The sequence below is a fragment of the Lacerta agilis genome, chromosome 4 (assembly GCF_009819535.1).
Source record: "Lacerta agilis isolate rLacAgi1 chromosome 4, rLacAgi1.pri, whole genome shotgun sequence".
Taxonomy (NCBI): Eukaryota; Metazoa; Chordata; class Lepidosauria; order Squamata; family Lacertidae; genus Lacerta; species Lacerta agilis.
In genome coordinates, this window is record NC_046315.1 from 50455754 (window position 1) to 50481156 (window position 25403).

Here is a 25403-nt window from a genome sequence, read left to right on the forward strand (position 1 = left end):
TTTCTGCATCTTCTATTTTCATTGGGAAAAAACAACAGGAAAAACCTAACACATATAAATGAAAATACAATAATCTTGACCGTAACATTGGTACTGTCCTGTGAAAGACAAAGTTTCTGGGAGAGGAAATCAACATTAATTCAATGAGCACAGACAAAGATTTTTGTTTCATGCTCTACATCTGAACAGACCACATGAGTACCACGTGAATGCCCAAGGGCATCTCTTTCACTCGTCATGAAAAGGATAGCTAAATAGAGCATATTGGTCTTTATGATACAGCAACCCTTCTTTTCAATGAAGGGGGAAATGGCATCTCAGAGACTCAGTTTCTGGCACAGAACAGAGTAATTGATGCCAGCCATTTAAATTTTTGCTTCTTCTTATAAACTCATAAAGAGTCTTAAAGATGAAAATGGTCACAGTTTATCAGTGGGAGCTACTCAAAGATTAATGCCTCGAAGCGATGCATTTCAACTTACTTCACATTTTCCTTAATTACCTGAGTTAGAGATTTTCCCATCCTTAGCTGTACCAGCATTTCCAGGCGCGACCAGAACCTGTTTCACATGTGGAGACTGTGCCAGTTTCCAAGCCAGAGCATGTTCTCTACCTCCGCTGCCAATCACAAGCACGTGCTCAGCCATCAGTCTGTGCAGAAAGAAGCAGGACATGCAAAATGTTGAGTGCTGTACTGAGCAACAACTGTAGTAGCATAACATGCCATTTTGCTTTCCATATTACACTGCTGTTTGAAACATAAAGTATATAGTGCAACCATGTATGTTTGACTGAACCATAACAGAGGATTTACTTTATACGTACCACACTAACTTTAAAAATATTTGAAAATGCAAAAAATAACAAATGGTTGGTTGACTGAGATTATTTTTGCTGGTGAAATGTGCAATAGAGATAAGCATTTTTAAATGCATGGTTAATTAGCTGCCTTTGCTATGAAAGCCTTTGTATCGCTCCTGAGGGAATAGGTTCCTAACTAGTTAAGAATTTCACTTAAACAAGGAGTCTCCCTGTTGCAATTTTTGCAAATATGGCATTTGCCCTTCCCTACCCCCCCTCCAGTATAATCCTCAAGAGCGGCTGGTCATTAACCCCACTCTAGTCAATGTGTACAGTTCCTCCCAACGTCAGGCACAGATAAAAAGAAAACCCTGCCAAACACTTCTTTTTGGGTATGCAGAGACACAATCCATTTGGAGAAGGGGGAAAAATAAGATCTGTTATGCTCCTTTCTAAACTCAATCCACTTTGCATAGTAGCACTACGTATGCATATATCCCACTTCCAAGTCAATTACTTCCCAACTTGTCACAACTACAGCTGGCCAGAAAATAGGATGTATATTAAATTTGTGTAACAATTTTAGAATAATGACTATAATAGAAAAATAAATTAGTGGTATTCAGCTCAGAGAAGATCTACTGAAATTAGTGGACCTAACCTCATTAATTTCAATGGGTGCAATCTGAGTAAAATTTAGCTGAATACCATCATAATAAGATAAAATGTGCCCTATTTATTCATTCATTTCATAAAAATTATATACCACTTGATTGTACAAAAACCCCAGAGCAGTTTACCAAAAAATAAATAATAAAATTATCAATTAAGTAATAACTATGCACACAGTAAGTCATCAGTTGCCTCTACAGTAATTCAATCACAGATCTGCCAGAGTAGAATATGGTGTATTGAGGTTCTTTCAGGATTTGATACACCATTCAAGACTCATGTGTAGATGTGCATACTTTGTTCTCAGGAAGCAGACACAGAACAGGTTGTTACAGATCTTTGCAGAGGTTGCTTTGAGCACAAAAATGGTAATTATGGTTAAATAAACTAGGAAAACACAATTAAGCAATGCTTTATTTAGCAATCATTGGCATTTTAGCAATAAATGCAATATACAACTCAATTTTGCTCATCTCCCTTACAGTGCTCCAATACTTGTCAAATAACTAAACTGTCCTTTAAATCAAAATGAAAAATGAAAAAATTCCTTCCAGTAGCACCTTAGAGACCAACTAAGTTTGTTCTTGGTATGAGCTTTCGTGTGCATCTCTAAGGTGCTACTGGAAGGAATTTTTTCATTTTTCATTTTGTTTTGACTATGGCAGACCAACACGGCTACCTACCTGTAACTGTCCTTTAAATGTTTTAGTAACTAAAACATTTAATCTGTAGTGAAAAATATATACTTTCATATGATAAATAATTCAATTGATGACCGATTTATCATGTGTGAAGTGCAAATCACAAAAAATCAACACAAAATAATATGCAGTAAATCCTCAAGCCCAAACACTTGCATTTGGTAGCAAATCCAAGAGACTTCTGATGAAAACACCTCCAGTTCTTGCGAGAGTGACTTACATAAAACCAGTCCATCTCTATTATATACTGTACTGGAGGCTTACACTATGACACACAATGTACTTACTGTGATCTTGACAGCAGCAATCTGGAAAGAGTGGGTTTCCAATAGCCATGCAAGAAAGAAAGAAAGAAAGAAGGAGCAGCCTCTGGCTATATGCCTATCAAAACCCCCACTGATGAGTGACCAATGAAGAGGAGAGATCAGCTTAGCGTAAAGAGGGTGGTTACAACATTTTCCAGGGTAGATAATATCTTGCTCTTTTTTAAAAAGAAATCTAAAATTTAAAACGGCATTGCCTCACAATTTTGCAAAGACTGGGATCAAAGAGCCATGCATCTAGGTCCAAAACTCCCAAGGGGGCATTTGACTTGCGCTTCTCAAAGAACAGTGCCCCACAAGCCACTTGCCAATCCATTTTTTAAACGTTCAAAAGTATCAATAGACCCCCCCAAAAAAGGTCTCAAATAAACACTCCCAAATTTGGGCACACTGAAAGCAACTCTTTGGATCTTGGCCATATTTTATGAGCTATCTCTATTGGAAATTAATATGCACAATATTACTCCAAACCTCCATCCTATCCTCAATGAAACTAGCCTCCTATGCAACATGGAACAGCTGGGGTGATGATATAGAAAGAGATCTATTCAAAATGGGTTATAACCATGCTTGGATCTCTGTGCACAAAACACTTTCTGCAGTCTAACTTTGTTTTATTCTGTTCTAAAGGTGCCAGCATTGTACACGGTACTGCAAATGAAATAATAACCCAGTATACTTTTGGTACAGGAAGCATTCCTAATACAAGCTACTTTTGTATCATAAGGAGAAAAACAGAAAGATGTGGAAGCTCAGTTGCCTTTTTTAAAAAATAATAATCCTTGAAATATGTTACAGTTCAGAGCTCTGAAACAGCATCAAAAAATGACATGGTGTTATGTGCTATTTGTGGGAGGGAATGGAAGGTGGAAATATAATTTACATCAATAACATTTTAAGGTTGAAGTCAAAGGTCTTTGCAGCCCTCTAGGTAACAATTCATTTTGACATGGCAGCCATATAGAAGGGTCTAGTAGGCCACTACAGTACTAGGCAAATAGAATAATTACCCTATGCTAAGAAGGACACACTAAACAGAGAACGGATGTTTATAAAGATGTTAAACAACAGACCCAGAACAGAACCCTGTGGCACCCTCCTTTTCACTTTTTCCCACGATGACAAGGAAGTTAGTGAGCAACTCTTTGTCAACCAGGCTACAAATCCACCTAACAGCTTCTCTGCAAACTGACTGTTTAATTATCTGTTCTAGGACCTTTCCTGGTATGATGACAAGGTGACCAGTTGGTAGTAACCTGGGTCGTCTCTCCCCCCCCCCCTTTGAAGATAGGGACAACTTTTGCCCACCTCCAGTTCATAGGTGCCTCACCAATTCTCCAATAATTCTCAAAGATTATAGGTTCTGAGATTATATCATCAAGCTCCATTACTACTCTTGGATATCTGACTGCATTTAAAGTATGTGGCTAGGTGTTCTCTTACCTCCTATCTTGGGCTACAACTCTCTCTCCTTGCATCATTTATTCTGTCATCACCAAGTTGGGCATTGCTTTCCTTTTAGGTGATCTCAAACACTCAGTTCCACCCCATATAAAAAACAAGCTTGCAGGGCATTGAACACCCATAGCATGGTACCTAGGAATTAAGTTAAACTTTATTTATGCTGGTCACATTGCTTATGATTAAGCAATACCGCCTCAGAACTTTTTAATGTGAAAGGAAAGATGGGAAGCTCATTCCCAATGCAAATGTTTCTCCATTCTTATAAAAAACGAACGAGATCAGTTGTCTGTAGAGAACACACAATTCATGCATTACAACAAACACTCATGAAACTTCAAAAGAAAGTTTGCACCGTAAAGTTGCAGCACCCATTGACTTTAAAACAACAACATACATTTTAAAAGTATGCGAAACTATATTCATACAAATTACAACATTTTGTGGAGATGCCAGTACTGCTGGCATCTTGCTTACTTTAAAAATGCCTGTATCAAACTTAAACGGAAGCAACCCGCGGAACGCAAGAGATATTTGGCATTCCAAACACGGGTTTTGTAGGAAGTGTAAGGAAGCCATCTAAAATCTCAGAAGCAAAGCAAAACAAAACACGTGGTCACGAAAATCTGAAAAAGAAATTTCTCTCACTACAAAGTAAGGGCAACTATTCTGTCACGCACTGTAAAGAAGCACATAACATAGCCATTTATTTTTTAATCGATGCCCGTCCCCCACTCCCCCAAGCGAAAGCAAAAACTTACTTTTCAGGCAGCTTTTAAAAAATGGGCAGTTACCAGGACCATACGACAAAAACTACATTTCCCAGAATGCTTCAAATGAAGCAATCTTTAACCCTCTGCGGGGAAGAAGAAAAGGAACGGATTTGCTAATAAACGGAAGGGATTTCGTCTAACAAATACTCTACAGCAGGGGTCAGCAAACTTTTTCAGCAGTCCACTGTCCCTCAGACCTTGTGGGGGGCCGGACTATATTTTGAAAAAAAATATGAACGAATTCCTATGCCCCACAAATAACCCAGAGATGCCTTTTAAATAAAAGGACACATTCTACTCATGTAAAAACACGCTGATTCCCGGACCCTCTGTGGGCAGCATTTAGAAGGTGATTGGGCCACATCTGGCCCCCGGGCCTTAGTTTGGGGAACCCACCCTGCTCTACAGCTGAAAAGTAACAGCTACGTAGGTAATAAGCTAACCAGATCTGGAGTCAGGGCACTTTGAAAATAAAACAACCAGATGCTGGGCCGGATCCTTGTATTGTAGCAAACCTATCGTTACTAATAAGCTACAGGGGAGCTGTGAGCCAGAGATCGAATTCCATGGCTTTAGGACAGGATATGGGTTGCATAACACAAATAGTTAAGAGACAAATATGCACACCAATGTATCTCGCAGTTATAAAACTCGAGCCCAAAGCCTACTACAGACTTTAGTTCTATGCACATTTATGTGGGAGCAAGCCCCTTGCAGCAGAACTTAGACCTCAACTGTCTTAGAAACACTCACTGTGCATTGGAAACTTTCTTTCCTATCCTTGCAACTTGCAGGGGAACTCTAGGGTTGAGCTCTGACACTGAAAACAAATTATGGCGTTGAGTTGCTGAATCTTGGCACAGTAATAAGCCTTGAGTAAGTCCAGCTGCCATCACCTCCTGGCAAATAGAAGGGGAAGAAATGGAGGCAGTGAGATATTTCACTTTCTTGGTTCCCATGATCACTGCAGATGGTGACAGCAGTCACGAAATTAGAAGACGCATGCTTCTTGGGAGAAAAGCAATGACAAACCTAGACAGCATCTTAAAAAGCAAAGACATCACCTTGCCGACAAAGGTCCGTATAGTTAAAGCTATGGTTTTCCCAGTAGTAATGTACGGAAGTGAGAGCTGGACCATAAAGAAGGCTGATCGCCGAAGAATTGATGCTTTTGAATTATGGTGCTGGAGGAGACTCTTGAGAGTCCCATGGACTGCAAGAAGATCAAACCTATCCATTCTTAAAGAAATCAGCCCTGAGTGCTCACTAGAAGGACAGATCCTGAAGTTGAGGCTCCAGTACTTTGGCCACCTCATGAGAAGAGAAGACTCCCTAGAAAAGACCCTGATGTTGGGAAAAATGGAGGGCACAAGGAGAAGGGGACGACAGAGGATGAGATGGTTGGACAGTGTTCTCGAAGCGACTAGCATGTGTTTGGCCAAACTGCGAGAGGCAGTCAAGGATAGGCGTGCCTGGCGTGCTCTGGTCCATGGGGTCATGAAGAGTCGGACACGACTGAACGACTAAACAACAACAACAAAAGTCCAGCTGAATTCATAATGATTTCCAAGTAAAAAGTCCATAGAATAGTATTTAATTGACAACATTAAATCTGGGTTGTAAATTGGGTTATGCTGTTTCAGTTTATTTTGCTGTGTTTTATGGTTTACTATAATTATTTTGTATTGTATTGTATTTTTAAAAAGGTAAAGGTACCCCTGACTGTTAGGTCCAGTAGTGGACGACTCTGGGTTTGCGGCACTCATCTCGCTTTACTTTACTGGCGGGGATTGGCAAGCCCTAGGCTCTGTGGTTTAGACCACAGCGCCACCCATGTATTTTTAAATTTGTTCTGTTTGTAAGCCTCCCATGGAATGCTTACTGATGGGCAGTTACCGGTATATTGAATATAGAAACAAACACTACCTCCAGAGATAACTAATGAAAGTTAGTCAATTTTGAAGTATATTCTAATATTAAAAATACAGTATCTAAAGGTTGTCACCACATTTATTTTGACAGGATATATGGCCTGCTTAATACAGTGGATGCTCGGGTTGTGAACTTGATCCGTGTGGGAGGCACATTCGCAACCTGCAGCGTTTGCAACCCGCAGCACTGCGTCTGTGCATGCGCGGGTCACAATTCAGTGCTTCTGCACATTCGCAAAGTGCAATCTAGTGTTTCTGCGCATGCGCGAGCGCCAAAACCTGGAAGTAACCCGTTTGCGCAACCTTTAGTAGCCATAACCTGAGGTATGACTGCTTCTAAGTGGATTACGTAAGGCAAAGATCATAATTATGTGCACCATAAAACAGACTATTGTTATGAGCATATTTTTCTTTTAACACTATGTTAACAATCCAGATGAAACCAATGTATTTTCCACTTAAAACTCTCGTTTTAAAACCATGTGACATGGAAAGTATTTCCACTAATACAGGGATATGGAGTCTTGTGATCCTCCAGCTGTTGTCAGCCCAAGACATGGGCTAGGTTTATATGAATCTTAGGTTCTGCCTACTTTCAAAGATTAAACCCAATACCTTCTGCATGCAAAGAATGTGCTCCATTCACTGCGCTGCGGCCCTTCCCTCAGCTGTGTTATAAGCGTGTGTACATGCTCCAGGTCTACCTTAGCCTATTAACATATTCATTTTTTTTATTTAGAAACGCATTTATTTACCGTCTTTCAGCAGTGAATAACAACACTTACCATCGGTGCCTTTTAAGGAGCTGTTGTGCATTTATTTTTAGCAGTTTTGGGCCACTGCTTTTGGGCTAGTGCGCGCGCTAACATCTTACGGGATGCAAAGCCATGAATTTGGAAATCATGCTGCGATCTTATGCAGAATTACTTGCGAGTAAACATGCACGGAATCGGGTTCTTAGCCCGCCCATCACGCAAACTCTGAAAGCTTCTGGTGTCTGGGGTGTGTGAGATAAAGTGGTGTTTGTGTATATATCTGTATTTCAGACTGTGTGTATGGCGTCCTTTCGAGCCGAGAAGCAAGGACGGCGGCACCTCGCCTCCAACTGCGGAATCAACAACATGGCCGCTTTTCCCCGGTCGGAGGGAGGGCAGTGCAACGTCCAACTCCGAAGGACTGGGCTTGTTCGCTGAGAGCCGCCATCGGCGTGCGGCACCTTGGGTTTTTTCTTTTTTTTTGCATTCAATTTCATTGACCTTGTACACAACCACGTCTGAAACACGGGGGGAGGGGGAGGGGCGGGCGGACAGAGAGACGACCGAAGCGTCCTCCTCGGCGAACAGAAGGATAAAGTGCGGGCCTTTATATTTTTTTCTGCCCCGGAATCAACCGCTGCCATTGTCATTGTGTTTCCAACTCCGGATGTCGCCTGAGCTGACGAGAAGCCAGAAGGCGGCCATATACAGTTACGCAAGGCGGAGGGGGAGGGGGAGGAGGGGCGCCCGGAGTCACGTCCGCCTCGCACCTCCAAGGCATCCGAGTAGGAGCTCTATGGTTCACTTTGGCGACAGAGCGCCCATTCACAAGCCGGCTCAGGCTCCGCCCCTTGTTGGGACGAGCAATCAGGAGAACGAGAGCCAGCGAGAGGGCAATCCGGAAGTGGAGGGAGGGACGAGGAGGGGGGGAGGGGAAGAAGAGCCCGTCCGCGTCTTCTTCCGGTGTTGCATTGTAGAGCGCAGGCGGATCTGCGTCTCGGAGAGCGAGTGAAGGGGGGGATAAGGGGGAAGTGGGGGGCCTGTGCTGCGCGAGGCTGTCATGGCGACTAGCATCGAGCAGATTTTTCGGTCTTTTGTCGTTAGCAAGTTCCGGGAGATCCAGGAGCAGCAGTTCGGCAGGTAATTGGTTAGAGGGACCGGGTTTTCTTGCGGCGGCGGCGGCGGCATTACGCGGAGTAACGGGTGGAGTGGGGGATGGGCAGAGCGAAGGGACCGGAAGGGATGTCGAGGGAGGGGAATGCGGGTGGCGGGGAGGGGGGGGTACTGTGGGCGAGGAGCTTATGGCAGCGGCCAAGGGGGGAGGCGCCGGGGGGGGGCCGAGGCGCAAGGGAGAGACAATGAAGGGCAGCTGCTGAGGGAGGTGGCGGAGCAGAAGGACGGCCTCTGTGTGGATTGGCGCTCAAACCGACTTCGGACCGGCGTGAGGCGCTCAGAGCAAGTTTCGTGGAGGGGTTTGGGGGCACTCAGAGGAATAAGGGTTTACGAACGGACCCTGAGCTTCGAAGCCGCTGAAGCAGGCCTTGGGAATCTTAGGCCTCTCCAAAAGTTGCTGAACTACAACTCCAATCACCCCTGGCTATTCGCTACGCTTGCTGGGGGGATGGGAGTTGTAGTTCAGCAGCAGGTCAAAGGTTCTCCACTCTTGCTCTAAGGAAGCCAGTGTTTTGGAGAACTGCTCTCGAGGAAGTTAGCTGTTCCTTCAGTGGTTCTGGCCGGTAAACAAAGTATTAAAGAAAAGAAGAATCCAATGAAAGGATGGTGTTCATGAAGACAACATTTTGAGGGCTAAAGAGCCAATTCTAAATACGCATAGGATTTTACCGTAAACATCAAGAGTTAATTCTTAATCAATATGTAATTGCTTTTTATGAGAATTAAGATTTTCAGAAATGTTGGGAACGTTAACTTAGTTGTGAAGGTTGGTAGAGGTTCCTAGTGGGTTTTTTTCTTAGTGGTTTGTTCTACCTTGTACAGTAGACGTTTTGGAGCATGTATTGCAGGGTTATTTGTTGTTGATGCTTAAGTGTAAACAGTAGTACTGACTCCATAATAATATTGCTCTTTTGTGGGGTTTCTTTGTTAAGCACTGTGCAAAGAAAAATAACACAACTTGACTGTAAAACAGTCATCATTTAGTCATGTAGTTCATGGTGGAAGTTTCATTCACTGTACAAACTCCTTGACTGGATTGGATGAGAAATTTCGTTTATTAAAACGCCTAGCATTTTATGCAGACTACTTGGATAAGCAGTATACAAATGGTTAAATAAATAAAGTAACCAAAGTGACACATGAAGTATACAGTCCACAAAAGACAAAAAATAGAGAGTTCTCAAAGATTCTGTTCATCACATAAAGTGTCAAATCCCATTGCTAAGTACTGTAGAAACAGTAAATGAAATACCAAAATTAGTTAAATCATATACTTCTGTTATGTCAGGAATTTTTTTTAGTACAAAAGTGGTTTTTTAAATAGAAAAATAGGATATAATGATGATACATGCAGTCTGAGATCAGTGCTCTAATAGACATAGAAGCAAGCTAGTAATGCAAGTCAAAAATGCTTTCAAAGGCCACTAAACTGGTAAACAACCACATTTCTTACTGTACTCTTTCACTTTCAGTTAGGAAGATCTAAAATTCTCCACTATTACACAGTTAAGTGTCCCAGTGCAATGCCCTGAAAATTTTCAAAACAATTCCAAATGTCCAATAGCATGCCTGTCACTAGCCTTATACACTAGCACCCAAAAATCAGTACAGTAAACAGAAGATAATTTAATGAAGCAGTCTGCATCCAATTCTATATGTTAATTGAATGTTTTTGTGTTATATTATTTCCATTTGTTTTTAATGTATAGCTAATATTGAGATTCTGCATATTTTTCTTTATTAGTGCAAAGTTAGGAAGTCAGCACAATGGTGAAATAAACTCATCTGAGCAAGTGAACTCTTCTGATGATACAATTACGTCTATTGGGAATCTTCAGAATGATCCACTAGTGCAGAAGATAGAACAAGTATTATCAGAAGTGTTGGGTGCAGAGTCACAGTACAAACCAGGTACATAAAAAAAACATTTTAACCCTTGTATATTTTCTTTCAGTGTGCACCTTCGGTTTGAAATCCAATGCTCTACATCCTCCAGTGGAAATAATTATGCCACCACTATGGGACTTCCCCTTCAAATTCTGTCCCCCCAGCAGTCCCTCATGTGCATGCTTCTGCTCTAGAGGATTGTGGGATCCTCTGGGGGGAATGGGGAACCTCAGCGGGAGCAGAGGAAGAGGGGAAGTCTGTTTGCAATATGTTGGCCTCAATTTTATTTTTATTTTAACAGAAAATGCTTCAATATGTTATTTGTCCCATCTGTGCTTTTTGGTCAGGCTTCCTCGAACTCGGCCCTCCAGATGTTTTGAGACTACAATTCCCATCATCCGTGACCACTGGTCCTGCTAGCTAGGGATCATGGGAGTTGTATGCCAAAAACATCTGGAGGGCTGAGTTTGAGGAAGCCTGGTTTTCGTGGTTTTGGCAGTTTTACAGTTATGTCTTTCAAAGTATTCTGCTTTCCAAAAATGAGTTAAGTTATTGATCTGTAACATTTGGGAAAACTAACAGTGTATCGATGTAATGTGTAAAACTAGCTAGAACAAGTTATATAAAGTTTCATGTAAATGTTAAATTACAGCTGCAGCTCTCGTAAATATGCACACTAGGGAGTAAAGCATATTGAAATTACTGGGATTTATTTGTAAGCAAACAGATTTAGGACTGAGTTGTAATTGCCAAATTCATTTACTAATAGTAAAGTACGGTGTTATTTTTTCTGATTATTTCAATGGGATTCAATGGGTTATATGCAGCTAAGTAAGTTAGTTAAATGTATGTTTGAATCTGACTTCATTGAATACAACCCGGACTTCCAGCTTTGCCGCTGCTGCGACAGGTGAGCTCTGACTGCAGTTGCAGGGTTGGGGCAAGCACCGGGAACTGAGAAAGCTGGTGGTTAAGCTTTCACACATTTCATGTGTGTGAAGTCATTGCCATATACCTATGGTATTAAAACACGTGTTTTTAAAGTTATATGCACAAAACCAATATATTGGACAATAGCTGATTTCTCAGATCACTGTTTTGTTTTTTGTCAACTCAACTCCTGAATAATTTCTGTAAAAGATGGTGCACAATTTACTCTGGCCTAATGTGAATAATTTGAGTTGCATTTAATTATTTAAAAACTATTATCTTTTGTAGAAAATTAACATAACGCCTGAATAGTGAGACCTCAGACATGGTGTCAGAACCCAAGTTCCAGAAGTATTAATGCATTATGGGCAGACGAAATTAATCTTATATAACCCTGATATCTCATTCCTAATAGCAAATTCAGATGTGAGTGTTGACACCAAAATAGAACCACTGAAAAACAAGAGGGATATATCAGCATGCTCAGGAAATCCCCAAGGCTTGCAGAAGTACAAAAATATTTTTAAAAACCCAGTGACACCTAAGCAGGCAACAGTCTGCCCCCCACTCAACAGTCCAGTGTGGACTGACTATACCAAGTAATCATGGAAATGAATTGTCAGTGAGGAAAGTAAACTGGTGAATGGGGTGGGAATGGAATGTAGTATCCCGAAGCAGGTTATGCCTGGCTTCCTGGCTAGAACCCCAAAGAGGAACAATCCTGTTAGTTGAGGATACACCACAGTGTTTTGCTGCAGGTCTTATAAACTTCTGTTCCTCAACTTAAATCACCTCTCTTCTTTTCATACTGATGTATTTTTTAAAATCAGTGTCAGATTGACTACTGAAATTAAAATTTGCAATGTTGATTAAGTCTAGCTCCCTACTCCTTTGTATATAAGAGGATCTGACGGACAGCTTTGTTTTTCCTTTTGAATAAGCCACAGTTACTTGTTACATTAGAACTTGGAGAACTTGTTACATTAGAACTTGGAGAACTTGTTACATTAGAACTTGGAGAACGTGGTTAGTAAAATAAAACAACAACAACACTGAATAGTTGTATGGTATATTCAGATTCTGTAAAAATGTGTTCTTAAAGCAGAGCTTTCCAAACTTTTCAGGCTAGTGACACACTTTTTGGACAGACCTCATTTCGTGACACGGTACCGTATTTTCTGGCGTATAAGACGACCCCCAACTTTTCCAGTTAAAATATAGAGTTTGAGATATACTCGACCGCAGATTCTCCACCCAGTGTATAAGACGACCCCCGACTTTTGAGAAGATTTTCCTGGATTAAAAAGTAGTCTTATATGCCAGAATATACAGTAATTCAGTTTTACTAGCAAACTGGAGGTTTTTCCATGTATAAGACACCCCCATATATAAGACTACCCTTATTTTTTTGAACCCAAAATTAAGAAAACAGAACGCTAAGATAGAAGTGAAAATCTGGATGATCTGTGGTTTATCTTTTTTTGGGCAATTGCCTTCAAGGTTTCCAACATGAGGTGCATGCAGTGCACCATGGTGCAGAAGCAAAGGCAGCAGCTGGGGCACCATAAACTTTCCCTCAGCGGCAGCTGCTGCTGCTGCGAGGAAGCGAAGGGAAGGAGGCTCCCAAGCAGGATACCGAGGAGAGCCGGGGGAAGGCAGCGCCCACTCTGCACCGGGCCATGCCATCGAGCAAACTGAGCTGAGGAAGGTGGCGAACGGGTGGGAGTTTGAGAGGGGAAGAGGAAAAAAAGAAAAGAAGGGCAAGGAGAGGTAGCTGAGGCAGCTCTCAGCAGAAGTGGTGGCAGCTGCTCTTGTTCCGGTGGTCGAGCGGGGGCAAGCCAGCTCAAACAAGCCAGTCGCCAGCATGCAGCCCGGAGGGGGAGGAGAAAGGGGGGATGGCAGCAGGAGGGACCACCTCAGCTCGCCCAAGCCAAAATCCCAGACATATGCTTAAATATTTAACCCCCCTCCCCGGATGCCCATGTTCTATGTACAAGACAACCCCCAATTTTTTGCTAACTTTTTTTTAAAAGCAAAAACCTTGTCTTATACATGGAAAAATACAGTAACCCTTTCCAGCCCCAGGAGGAGCGTGGGGAGCGTTCGTGCAACTCACATACACACTGCAGCCAACACACTAATGTGTTGCAATACACAGTTAGGAAAGCTCTGTTTAAATTTACATCAGGGTTATCAGGCATGTATAGATTTGCATAAAAAGTAGCAACAACTGAGCAACCTTGCTGAAGGGGGTTAGGATGGGTGGATGCGTAGGTTTGTTGGAGCAGCATTTTTACCCTGGAGGCCCCTGCCTGATACATCCATTGAAAGCTCCACAGGCGTCTATCGACTCTTGGTGGTAGAAGCCAAAACAGGCATTCCAGGTGCTGATGTACCTATGGTTCAGGTCCCTCCTCTTCTGTCCTAGCATGGAGCTGGTGTAGCTATTTTCCCTCTTGTTGGTGTCTGCTAGCACACACATTTATTAACAGGCATTTTCTGGTAAATGTTGTTGCTTGCACACACAGCCATCAGATTGTATTGTGCAAGTATTTCTGTTTTGTATTGATTTATTGTGTTACAATACAGTGGTACCTTGTTTTGAGTCTGGGATCCGTTCCGGAGCCCCGGACGCTCAACGAAAAGGACGCTGGACAAAGTGCTGCTCTGCGCAGATGCACGGAGTGGTTTGCGCTTCTGCACATGCGCGATTTAGCGCTTCTGCACATGCGCGAGCGGCAAACCTAGAAGTAACCCATTCCGGTACTTCCAGTTTTGCCACGGACGTCCGCAGAAATGGATACTGGATGGGGTGGACTTATATGGAGGTACCACTGTACTTTGTTGTATGGCATTGACTCCACCGTTTATATCTCCTGATCCATTTCTGAAACTCATCAATGTTACTTAGGCTGCACTCCTAAACAGACTTACTAGGTAGTAAGACAAATTGAATATAGTGTGATCTATATGAGCATGTATAACATAGGTAGGGAACCCACCTACTTAGACCCACCAGGCCATTTGGGCCAAACCATGCCCACCTTTCCTGTGGCTGATGTCATGTATGATGGGTGCAGGAAAATTCAAGCTTTTAAATCTAAAGGGGTTGGATCTAGAGAGATCGTTGAAGAGTGTGAGAGGAAGGTGATTTTCCTGCCATTTCTAGTCCCTAGAAAGACTAAAAATGTTGCTTTAGGGAAAATTGATCCTCACAAAAAGTTGATAGAAGCACCATCACAGAAGGTGCCTTGGCCCAATTTCTACTATCTCCCTCTTCCTCGTCAGCCCTTTATGCCATAGCCTGTCTCATTCAACAGGGTCCCCTTAGCATCAGGCGAACCTTTTTGGGGGTCTGGGGCATGCTTGGGAAAAGATGGGACAGGGAGTCACTTTCCATCCACCCCTTTCTGTGAGCAGATTTCTGCATCCAGCCCACTACATTATTGGTTATCTTAAGTTATAATATATTTTGTTTACCAAGAGTTGTGTTATGTTGTGCTTTCATATTCTCTTCTTTAAAGGTCAATTGTGGTATTTGTTTTATTTTTCCATTTCTTATAAGCTCATTTAATAATAACCTCTTGAATAAGCCTCTGTAGCAGGGGTCAGCAAACTTTTTCATCAGGGGGCCAGTCCACTGTCCCTCAGACCTTGTGGGGGGCCGGACTATATTTTGAAAAAATATATGAATGAATTCCTATCCCCCACAAATAATCCATAGATGCATTTTAAATAAAAGCACACATTCTACTCATGTAAAAACACCAGGCAGGCCCCGCAAATAACCCAGAGATGCATTTTAAATAAAAGCACACATTCTACTCATGTAAAAACACACAGATTCCCGGACCGTCCATGGGCTGGATTGAGAAGGCAATTGGGCCGCATCCTGTCCCCGGGCCTTAGTTTGCAGACCCCTGCTCTGTAGTATCGCATACAAATTCAGGCCCTGACAGTTCAAGAAGGCAAATTTGAAAATATTTTCAATTTCTACCCAGGTCAATGAGGTTCTTTATTTCATAGATAGTTACATCTAATTTTTGGAAACCTGAAGTTTTTTTAATGTAGTGAAATTTGTAATCCAAGAGATGTTACACTTGTATCACATTGGCTATGAGAAACACCTCAGTTATGCATTAAGTAGGTGCAGAGTGAAGAAGAGTATTAGCTTTTGCAGGCTTTTGCTTGTGGCATCCATCCTTAGTTTGACATTGTCAGGGTGCTGCCCTCACCTCACGGCAAAGGGTTGCCAGGGCTTTCTCACTATCGCGAGCCCCCTCCCCACCTGCTCAGCAATTCGTCTTCCTCCAGTGAGGGAGACAGTGATCCCTCTAGTGGGGAGGGAGAGAGGGGAAGGGGAAGTAGGAGTCAGGGCTCTGACAGGGAAGGAGAGCCCTCGCATTAAGCAGGGACTGGAGGTGAGGCACCTCTTCCGTCTCCCCACTTGCGCAGAGGGGGGAGGCGGGGGTTCTGCATCCTGCGGCTTTTATGCTGGGCAAAGAACCGGAAAGAGTTATTCCCGGACTCTGCCGAAGGATGAGCTAGATGTACTTTTGTGGCTGCACTGTAAATATCTGCACAATAAAGAAACCTAGTTTTAGAAACCTCGGCGTCAGGCTGGTTACTCATGAGCAATCACTGAAAACCCCTACAGACATAGATGTACCTTTGTACATCAACCTGTTCTCGTATACTCTGTAAACCGCCATGCATACTAATGGTGCTGTGTAATTAAGAATAAATAGTAATAAAGGATTGGATCCAGAGTCTCATGAATGGAACTCTTCTAATGAGACCATATTCCCAGAGGAAGGTGTGAGAGAATTTTAAATGATTCTTTCTTCTCCTTTACCTCTCAAAAAGCTGTCCTGTAGGGTTAGGAGAAACCCCCAGGACAGATTTAAGGGAGAGGAGAAGGAGGGGATGTTCTGTTGCAGAGCTAGATGTCCTTGTGCTAATGGAACTACTTTGCTGGATACCTCCCGCTGTTTATATATAAAAAAGAACATTCCAGTTGAGCAAGGACAATGTGCATGTTCATTCTGTGCTTAATTAGAAATTGTATATGTAGATTCTAGTGCTGGACTGTTTCCCAAATCCAATGTATGATACGTCACTGGAGATGTGAAGACTTTGAAAAATTGGGGGAGAAATGGTTCCTCATTTGTTTGGGCATCTTTTCGGGCCTTTACATCATTATTCTATTCATACTGTGTGCCGAGTACAATTGAGGTGATTGATGCTGCCAACTTTGACTATGCAAGTCACCTGTTCTAAATGTAGTTGAACATGCATTTTATTTATCTGGATTCTCCCCTGTGTTAGCTATACTTGAAATGGAGGAATCAGCGGGCATGGAGACAGGTAATCTTGCTTGAGCACCTTGATTTAAAGCTATAATTTTGTAGTAAGTATTTTTTCCATTTGATCAAAAAGGATCTAGTTTGTGCATGCAACATAATTTTTCAGATTATAGCTACAGCAGAAATGTCAGGAGTTTCTTGCTCAGTCTTCTGAAATCTGGCTTCTGATTTTTAATTTTAACACAAATGTTTTTCTTTTATTAGATGGTGCCGAGGATACAGTGAGAAATAAATCTCACTCTACTAAAAGAGGCTTATCCGAAGAAGTAGAAGATGAAATTCCAAGGAAAAAGTCTAAGAAGGATAAGAAACACAAAGATAAGAAAAAGAAGAAGAAAAGGAAGAAGGAGAAAAAGGAGAAAAAATATAAAAAGCAACCCAAGGAATCAAAACTAAATGAGCAGCATAAAGAATGTGGAGATGCGCAGTCCATTTCTCATTCAAAATCAGAAAGCTCGAGTTCCATACCAAGTGCAGAAGATCTAGATCTACAGTCTGCATCTCCTTCGAAACAGACTTCTGGGTGGCTTCTGGAAAAAACGGCATATGAAAACCTTAATTTGGCCACGTCAAATTCATATAATGCAAATAATTCAGTTAACAGCAAACTGGATACAACTAGAGATTCTACTTTAGCCAATATTCAAGAGCTCAGTGAAGTCAAGCTTACAAATGAGAGAGAATTGGAAAATAACACCTGCCAACCTACCAACGTAGCTTTGAATTTGTGCATAGGGAATGAATCTTCAAATATTGCTGATGTTGAAGGTAGAGTGGCTAGCATAAAAGAATACAAACAGTCTGAAGCCAGTTTGACATTGGAGGCTATGGAAGAAACAAGTGCTCCTGAAAGTAGTCCAAAGTCTGTAGCAGTACAACTGGAATATTTGGAAACAAGTTCAGCATCTGACACAACGGAGGTAAAAGATTTGGACTCTGTCTCAGAATCTTTCAATCCTGAAATCTTGAAACAAGCAGTAGCAACTTCATTTGAAACTGCTAGTTGTAATTTCACCAACCTTCCCTCGGAGGCAGCTGCAGAAGCCAAAGATTCAGTGACAACTCTGGGTTTTTTGGCTATGGTGGTAGGAAAAGATTTTGAAGCCACTTCAGAATTTTTGAATACAGCAAAAGTGAAAGCTTCTGAAATAAGCCCCAATCAGGCTGCCTTTATGGATATGAAAGAGGATTTACTACATGACTCTGAGAGCATTGTCACAGTGAAAGATCTGCAACTGAGTCAACAGTTTGAGTCAACAGCAGCGTTGAAAGACTTGGAAGCAGCTTCAGAATCTCTGCATACAATCTCTGAAAAATATTTTGAACCAGCTCCAGGAACTAAACTGAAGCATCATCGAGAAGAATTAAAAATAATTACAGAGTTGGATGCCCAGAAATGCACAGCAGCAACCCCTGATGTTGAGACAAGGGCAGGGGTGAAAGAATTAGGAGCAGCTCAAGCTTCGCCAGTCAAGACAACGTTGAATGATGCAGAAAAACATCAAATACTTTTGCAAACTGCAACAGATGCAAAAGATGCACCAGAATTAGAGGACATAAAAAGCACAGATTCAACTTTAAAAGTGAGGACTATGGAAGTTGGGGAGATGGACATTAGATGCTTACAAGCAAAATCTAAATGTATAATGGAAATGGAAAAGTGGATTGCTGTGCCAGAACCTCTTAGAATGAAGGGTGTGAAGAATCTAGATAGAGCTCCAGAATTTGAGGGAGATAGGCAAGTGAATTATTTGGAAACTCCCCTAGAAACGGTGGTAGGGAAGAGAGGAGAGTCAGGAATTACTGAAGATTCTGAGGCAGTGATTGATGTACAAGTTCCTGAAAGCATTTCACAACCGGAAACTGTTCTAAAAATTAATGATTTAGAAATGGCTCCAGAGATAGTAAAAACACAATATCTGGAAGCTTCAAAATATGTAGGAGAAAGTAATACTGTGGGGAATGTAAAGGATTTTGGAAAAGTTCCCGAATCATTAATGACTGTGAAAAATTTGGACAGCATTTCAGAATCTCAATACACAAAAGAAATGAAAAGTGCAAAAGACATTTTGCAACTTGAGGCAGTAACTCAGAGAAAAGATTTAGAAACTAGTCTAGATACAGAAGAAGAGCAAGAGGAGAGAGAGATGGATGCTACTTCAGATTCACTGCATATGATATTTACAAATTATTCAGAACAGAGCCTAGAACTTGATACAGAATCTGAGATTATGATGAAGTTGAAAAGTTCAGGAAATGTTCCTGACTCACTGCACATGGTGGATGCAAACAAATTGGAAGCACTACAAACTAGGGAAATAAAAGGCATTAAAACTGTAGATCCTGAAACAATAGTTAAGTTGAGTGATTTACGTAAAAAATTAAAACCACTGGACAGAGATGTGAAAAATATGGAAGCAACTTCGGTGCCACCTGGAAAGTATTCTGAGATTATTGTAGCATCTGAAACTGTGGCCAAAAGCAAAAGCAGTGAAACTGAATCTCATCCTGTGCCCCGAATGCAGGAGAAGCCTTCTGATGCTATAGCGCACATGGAGAAAAATCAGAATGGTGCTGAGGCAGCTGATTTGAAAACTTTACCAAGATATCAGAAAGTAACTAAAGAAGTAGCTGTAGGAATATCTGACAATAAGCTGCATGCTGAGAGTGAAGGCTCATTATTCATTTCAAAATCTTTGCAAGAAATGGATATAGTAAGTTCAGAAGGAATTCCAGAACTGGAGGATGTAGCAGTGATACAAGAATTAAAAGAAACAACTGTGGTGGATGTGAGCAGTCCTAAGGAACCCTTAGCATTGAAGAATTTGCCATCAATTCCCGATTCTCATGCAGAACAAAATCTAGAACAACTCCAGTATGTGAAGACAAAAATCAGGGGAGTTGGTTTGGATTCTTTGTATTCTTTGGAAGTTAAATATTCAGGAACAAGTCCCGAGTTGCTGTTTTCAGATGAATTAACTAATCAGGAAGAGAAGCAGAAATTGGAAGAGAGGACAGAATCAAGAGGATTTACAGCTCCAGAATCTCTCTGTGTATCAGAGAAAGAGAAGATTATAGTTCTAGAATCTGATGAGATTAACAAAGTAATAGATTTGGAACACAGTCCAGAATCTATGCATGTGACAGAAACATTTTCAAAGACCACCCTAACACCTTTCTATTTGATTCAAGCAAAAGATTCAAAAACAGCTTCAGAATCTACAATCATAGACCTGGAAGCTGATTTAGAATCTACTTTTCAAGCAGGCGTAGAAATCGCAAATGATCCTCCAAAACGTGAATTGTTGGTAGGATCAGAAATTTTGGAAATTGCTTCAGAACCTCCCCACCATAATGAAATATTATTAGAATCACAGTGCACGCCAGTATTGCAAGTGTCAGATTCAGAACCCAGAAGTGAGGCACTGGCAGGTACAGATTTGGAAGCAGATTCAGAAGCTAAATGTGTGATTGATACTGAAGAATTTGAAGTAAAAAAACCAGAAACGGCTCTAGCAACTTTGTTTGCCCCAGATGTGTTAGATGTAAAAGCAACTCCCAGCTTTCTCCATGGAACTGATGATAAAGTATTAAAAGCGGCTAAAACAATTGAAATGGTGGTGGATATAGAAAAATTGAAGGCATCATCTGAGTCTGTGCATGTATTGAAAGATACATTTGAACCCATTCGCATAACAGGTGTGAAAGATTTAGAAACAAGTCAGAAGGTGGAAACAAATCTAGCATTTTTGGACAAAAACGAGATGAATAATGTGCTCACATCTACTCCCAAAGCTGATGTAACTGGTTCAGAAACCTTTGAAAGATGTAAACCAGTTTTGGGTGCACATATTTCAGAAGGCACGTTGACAATTGCAGATAAAGCGGAACAGAAGGATTTTGGAGTTATGAAACCAGACACAAAATTGGCAGTAAAATATTCTGAATCAATTTCTAAATCTGCAACTTTTTCAGAAAGGAAGGATAGTGACAAAACTCAGTCTGTGTCTATGTTGGATGTCATAGATTCGGGAGCAAGCTCCAGTACTTTGGATACAAGAGGGATGAAAAATTCAGAAGCAGCTATGCAGTTTGAAACAACTTCAAAACTCTGTGTGCCGCAGTTGAGGGATTCAGGTGGTGCTGTAGAATCTATATCCATACCTGAAGCAGAAACCAAAGATTTAGGAAAAGCTCTAAATTATGAAACAGTATTAGAAGTAAAAAATTCAGTACCTATTGCAGCACAGCTAAATACACCAGAATTGAAGTCTACAGAATCAGTCTCTGTATTAAAACTAGTGGACTCTACAGGAACCCAAGAACTGGAAATTACTCAAAGAAATCTAGGTGCAACAAATTCAGATTCTTCTGGTACAATTACAGGAACAGAAGCACTGGAAATAATAGACTCTCAGATACATAGCAAAGCAGAAAGTACTTTGGAAGTAAAATATTTAGAATCTGCTTCAGAAACAGAATATGACATTGAGACACATCAGTACAAAGCTGCTCCAGAATTTGAAAGTGTGATGGAAGAGAAACTTTCAGAAACAACTTCAGCAGTTGTAGGTTTGGTCAATAAGGAAGATTTAGAAAGTATTGCTAAATCTAAACATGCTCAGGAAAAAACCTACTTAGAAACTCCTCCACAATCCCTTTGTGCTATGGGGGCAAGTGATTTGGAAGGAAGTATCACATGTGAAGAAGTGCTGCATGTTTCAAAAACTACCCCCCAATTTTCAAGTATTGTGGAAGAAAAAAGTTCAGGAGCCACAATATCATCTCTGGCTACAGAAACAGCAAATGATTCAGAAAAACAACTAGAATTACAAATGCATTTTGATGAAACATGTTCAAGAACAGCTTTAGAACATACAGAAAATGACTCTAAACCTACTGTAGAAATGGCATCTATTGTGGATGGCAAGAGTACTGAGGCAAATGCAGTGCTTATGAATATAGTAGAGTTGAAAGACACTGAATCCTTTTTAAAATCTAAGATTGCTCCAGAATCTGTACACTCAAAAGAACCAGCAGATTTTGAAACGACCACTAAATGCGATTCTGTAGGGAAAGTAAAAGATCTGCAAGTTGCCCAAACAACAATGGAAAAAGAGAAGCAAATGGATTTTGAAGGAATTTCAAAATCTGTGTTAGCTTTGGGGACTCAGGATTTGGAAAGAAATTCTACTCCTATTTTGTTGTCAGAAAAAAAGATCTCTGAAGCATCTTTAGAATCTGCCCATGCTCTTAGTACAAAAGATTCGGTACCAGCTCCTATGACTGCTGAGAACATAGACGTTACAGAACAAAGTTCGAAAGAGATGTGCATGGCAGAGGTGATAGATCTGGAGTCAACTACAGAACAACAAGCTCAGAATTCAAAAACGATTCCACAATTCACTGTGGAGGTAAAAGCTTCAGAAGCAACTTCAGAGCCTTTGCACAAGCCAAAGGAAAAAGACTTAGATGGAATGACACAAGTATCTTTGGAGGAACAAGGTTTAAAGGCAGCTATAAAATCTATAAGTACAGCAGCAGAAAACCTGAAATCAAACCAACAATTGTTGAAAGATTCAGAAGCATCTCTTGAACCTTTGCAAATGGCCAAGGAGAAGGAATTGGAAATAACTCTACAGGATTCTTTGAAGGATCAGGATTCAGACCCTGCTCCAAAGTCTTCTGATATAATGAAGGAAAAGGAAGAAAATATTTTAAAAGACAAGAAAAGTGAAAAAGTAAGCAGCAAAAGTAAAGATAAAAGTAAGAGTGGGAAAAAAGCAAAAAGAAGTCGATCAAAATCTCCTTCCAAGTCTAAAAAACGTAAAAAAAAATCTAGATCACGCTCCACCTCTAGACAGGTAGCATCAAGAAGAGCACGTTCTAGAAGTAAGAATGATTCTCGTTCCAGAAAAAAGGACTCTACCTCACGTCATAAATCTAGATCAAAATCTCCTGACAAAAAAGAGAGCAAAGAATCTTCAGTAAGGTCTAGACGGAGACGTTCACGGACTTCTGATCGGCTTAAATCTCGATCAAAGTCTGTTGACAAGAGAGAAACTTCTGTAAGGTCAAGGCGAAGACGGTCCAGATCTTCTGATCATCACAAGTCTAGATCCAGATCAGTTGACAGGAGAGAATCGGTCAGAAGACGGCGAAGATTATCACGGTCACCTGATAATCACAAGTCTAGATCCAGATCAGTTGACAAAAGAGATTCTTCGATAAGATCAAGGCGGAGGCAGTCTAGATCTTCTGATCGTCGCAAATCCAGATCACGATCAACTGACAAAAGAGATACTTCAGTGAGGACAAGGCGGAGGCGGTCTCGGTCCTCAGATCATTGCAAATCCAGATCCAAATCTGTTGACAGAAGAGAGTCTTCAGTAAGAACAAGGAGAAGAAAGTCCATATCCTCTGATCGCCATAAGTCTAGATCCAGATCAGCTGATGACAAAAGAAAAACTTCAGTGAGGTCAAGGCGGAGACGGTCAAGGTCCCCTGATGTTCGCAAATCTAGATCAAGATCAGTTGACAGAAGGGAAATTTCAGTGAGGACAAGGCGAAGGCGGTCTCGGTCCTCTGATCGTAAATCTAGATCCAGATCAAATGAAAGAAGGGAGAGTTCTGTGAGGGTAAGGCGAAGGCGGTCCCGATCCTCTGATAATCGCAAAAGTAGATCCAGATCAGTTGACAAAAGGGACACTTCATTGAGAGTAAGGCGAAGGCGGTCCAGATCCTCTGATCGCAAATCTAGATCTAAATCTGTTGACAAAAGGGAGAGTTCATTGAGAACAAGGCGAAGAAAGTCTGTGTCTTCTGATCGCAAATCTAGATCTAAATCTGTTGATAAAAGAGATACTTCCATCAGGGCAAAAAGGAGACGGTCTAGGTCTTCTGATAATCGCAAATCTAGATCCAGATCTGTTGATAAAAGAGATACTTCCGTCAGGGCAAAAAGGAGGCGGTCTAGGTCTTCTGATAATCGCAAATCTAGATCCAAATCAGCTGAAAACGTAGAAACTTCATCAAGATCAAAAAGGAGACGATCCAAGTCGGCTGATAATAAATGTAGAACAAAATCTGCTGAAAAAGAAGACCCCTCCCTAAAATCCAGACACAGAAAATCTAAGTCTAAATCAAAGTCTAGATCCAAATCATCTGAAAGAAGAAAAGATAAAGACTCTTCAGATGTTTCAGAAAGAAAACGCTCCAAATCTAGATCAAAGTCCAAATCACTTGAAAAAACAGAGGGAACTGAATCTGTGGAAGCACCTAATCACACAAAGTCTCCTGAATATCATAAATCTAAATCTAGGTCTAAATCTTTGGAAAAAACGGGAGAGAGAGACCCTTTGCGAAGATCAAGGAGTAAAGGCTCAAAGTCCTCTGAACCAACTCGTAGGCATAGAACAGTATCACGATCTAGAAAAAACCGTTCTCGATCAGCAACACGGAAGAGGTCCTCAAGATCAAAATCTGGTCATCGCTCTCAAACACGTTCCCGATCTCGCTCCCGATCATGTTCAAGACGATGGAGGAGGACTAGGTCAAGATCTGTGTCAAGACAAAGGTCTTTATCCAGGGAGAGGCGTAGGAGATCTCGGCGAAACCGGTCAAGGTCTATTGACAGGAGGAGGAGGAGGTCTGATTCAAGAGACAGCTACAGAATACCCCTCAGATTACGATCTCGAAGTCGAACACCTGTTCGTCTAAGATGCTCTAGATCCACAGGGAGAAGACGGAGCACCAGTATATCACCTGATCATCGAAGATCCAGAACTTCAAGCAGGTCACCTAAGCGTCTGACTGACTTAGGTAATTAATATTCAGCAATTTGTTACATAGATAATGTTATAAACATAAATTGGTATCTCTTAATTCCTCAGGGTTTTCGAAGATTCCTTTGTTTTAAAACAATTTCTTTTAAGTGTTGTTAAAGAGGGACATTCCAAAAGTGGCAGCCTGCTTGTGCAACAGAATTCTGCTCACATGTATCAGGCTTCTCTTTCCTGCTCTCTCCTTGCATCTCCCTGCACAGCTTCAAAATCTGCTCTGGAAGCTTGGGGGACCCTTCGCAGTAGAGGAACGGGAAGTCCTGTTTCATCTGCTGGTACGATGTTGGATATTTCCCAGTGTCAGTATATTTCACAAACCAAAACGTACATACGTGTTATTGTAGATAATTTTAATGCCCATGCTGAAGAAATGAGAAATAACTTTTGGTGTTTTAAAACATGGATGGGGAACCTGTGGCCCTCCAAATGCTGTTGGACAAATTTACAGCTGATGCTTTACTATTGCCCAGCTTGCAAGGCCGCTGCTCACTAGGACTGGAAGGGGGCAGGGAAAGCACTGGGTTGGTGGTGGCAGCATGTGCCGATGCACACATACTTGGCACCTGCTGCCAGTCCAGGGCTCTCGCTGTCACCTTACCTCTCACATCCTGTCAGGTGGCACAGGGGGCTGCTCAGTGGCAGTGCCCCACTTCACACACGGTGACTGGGTGAATCCTCAGCTCCCATCAGCCATGACTCGGGGATGATGAAAGTCGTGATCCAACAACATCTGGAAAACCATAGGTTCTCTATTCTTATTTTAAGATAGCTGATTGTGCAAAGTGATCT

The 25403-nt window shown here is 41.5% G+C and overlaps 2 protein-coding genes across 8 annotated transcripts in view; one reads left to right on the forward strand and one right to left on the reverse strand.

Moving 5' to 3' along the window:
- Positions 1-4812, reverse strand: part of LOC117045675 (trifunctional purine biosynthetic protein adenosine-3) — a 28345-nt gene extending 23533 nt beyond the window's left edge. Inside the window, exons 1-2 of one of the 2 annotated variants that reach the window (XM_033146956.1) lie at positions 4720-4812; positions 503-651 (exon numbers count right to left, since the gene is read on the reverse strand). In XM_033146956.1, coding sequence (XP_033002847.1) covers positions 503-647 — 145 coding nt within the window. In that variant the 5' untranslated portion in view covers positions 648-651; positions 4720-4812. Of the gene's footprint in view, positions 1-502; positions 652-2461; positions 2647-4719 lie in introns of those variants that run through there. The other variant, XM_033146955.1, reaches the window with a different exon arrangement.
- A 3584-nt stretch (positions 4813-8396) lies between these two features.
- SON (SON DNA and RNA binding protein) overlaps positions 8397-25403 on the forward strand; it is a 36834-nt gene continuing 19827 nt past the window's right edge. For all 6 annotated transcript variants that reach the window (XM_033146957.1, XM_033146958.1, XM_033146960.1 and 3 more), the window contains exons 1-3: positions 8397-8557; positions 10335-10501; positions 16978-24594. In XM_033146957.1, the coding sequence (XP_033002848.1) occupies positions 8478-8557; positions 10335-10501; positions 16978-24594 (7864 nt within the window). In that variant the 5' untranslated portion in view covers positions 8397-8477. The remainder of the gene's footprint in view (positions 8558-10334; positions 10502-16977; positions 24595-25403) is intronic.